General features: G+C 48.9%; 1 protein-coding gene across 1 annotated transcript in view; it reads left to right on the forward strand.

Annotated features, from left to right (window-relative positions):
* The window catches only part of LOC101854679 (dynein heavy chain 12, axonemal), a gene marked incomplete at its 3' end in the record, with an annotated part of 5,691 nt that extends 4,684 nt beyond the window's left edge, over positions 1-1,007 (forward strand). Inside the window, 1 exon segment of the mRNA XM_035973170.1 lies at positions 911-1,007. Coding sequence (XP_035829063.1) covers positions 911-1,007 — 97 coding nt within the window.
* Positions 1,008-1,094: the final 87 nt, after the last annotated feature.

A 1,094-nucleotide genomic window follows, 5' to 3' on the forward strand; every position in this document is an offset into this window, starting at 1 on the left:
CACAAAGGACACGCTAACGGCCGGGCCTCGCCTCGCACCGACACTTTGGACCCGCTACAGAACAAACCACCGGCCAAGTCCGGCATCCGGCCCGATGGATTTCCTGTCCTTCCTCCGATCCGCAAGCCGGAGAACCCGCGGGTGGACCCGTACGCCAACAGCAAACTGCTCACCTACAGACTGGCCAACACACAGAAAAGTCTGCTCATGAAGATCCTGTAGGTGTTGTTGATGGTGTCTGTGTTGACAGTTGTCTGTTTGTGTTGACAGTTGTCTGTTTGTGTTGACAGTTGTCTGTTTGTGTTGACAGTTGTCTGTGTTGACTGTTGTCTGTTTGTGTTGACAGTTGTCTGTTTGTGTTGACTGTTGTCTGTTTGTGTTTGTTGACGAGTTTCTTTGTTTGTGGCAAAATGTACATGTGGATGGTTGGCGGGTGCTCTGGTGTTGTCTGCTCCTTCTTTCCTAGCAAACATCTATCGTCTTTATCTCTCCTCCTTCTTGTTTGTGTTTGTTACTCTCTTGTAACACCTCTAATCTTCGGCACTTCTATGACCTTTTTGTGTTCAAGTGCCGTAAAACTCTTACTAAAATTAAAAAAAGGATGTGTTGTATGTTGTGAGGAATGACACGGTGTGTTGTGTGTCTTGTTGTGTGTTGTGTTGTGTGTTGTGTTGTGGGTCGTGTTGTGTGTCGTGTTGTGTGTCGTGTTGTGTGTTGTGTTGTGGGTCGTGTTGTGTGTCGTGTTGTGTGTCGTGTTGTGTGTCGTGTTGTGTGTTGTATTGTGGGTCGTGTTGTGTGTCGTGTTGTGTGTCGTGTTGTGGGTCGTGAGGAATGACACGGTATGTTGTGTGTCGTGTTGTGTGTCATGTTGTGTGTTGTGAGCTCTGACACAGTGTGTTGTGTGTTACAGGAACAAAGAGGCGGCTCAGGTGGCCGGCGAGGAAAACTTTTACTTCCGAGAACACAAGGACGATCCGAAACCTGAGGAACCGGGGATGCCTGATGAGGTGGGTGTGAGGGTGGGTGTGAGGGGGGGTGTTTATGTGTGTGTGTGTGTGTGTGTGTGTGTGTGTGTGTGTGTGTGTGTGTGTGTG

This window comes from Aplysia californica, unplaced genomic scaffold (genome assembly GCF_000002075.1).
Source record: "Aplysia californica isolate F4 #8 unplaced genomic scaffold, AplCal3.0 scaffold01042, whole genome shotgun sequence".
In the NCBI taxonomy this organism is placed as follows: domain Eukaryota; kingdom Metazoa; phylum Mollusca; class Gastropoda; order Aplysiida; family Aplysiidae; genus Aplysia; species Aplysia californica.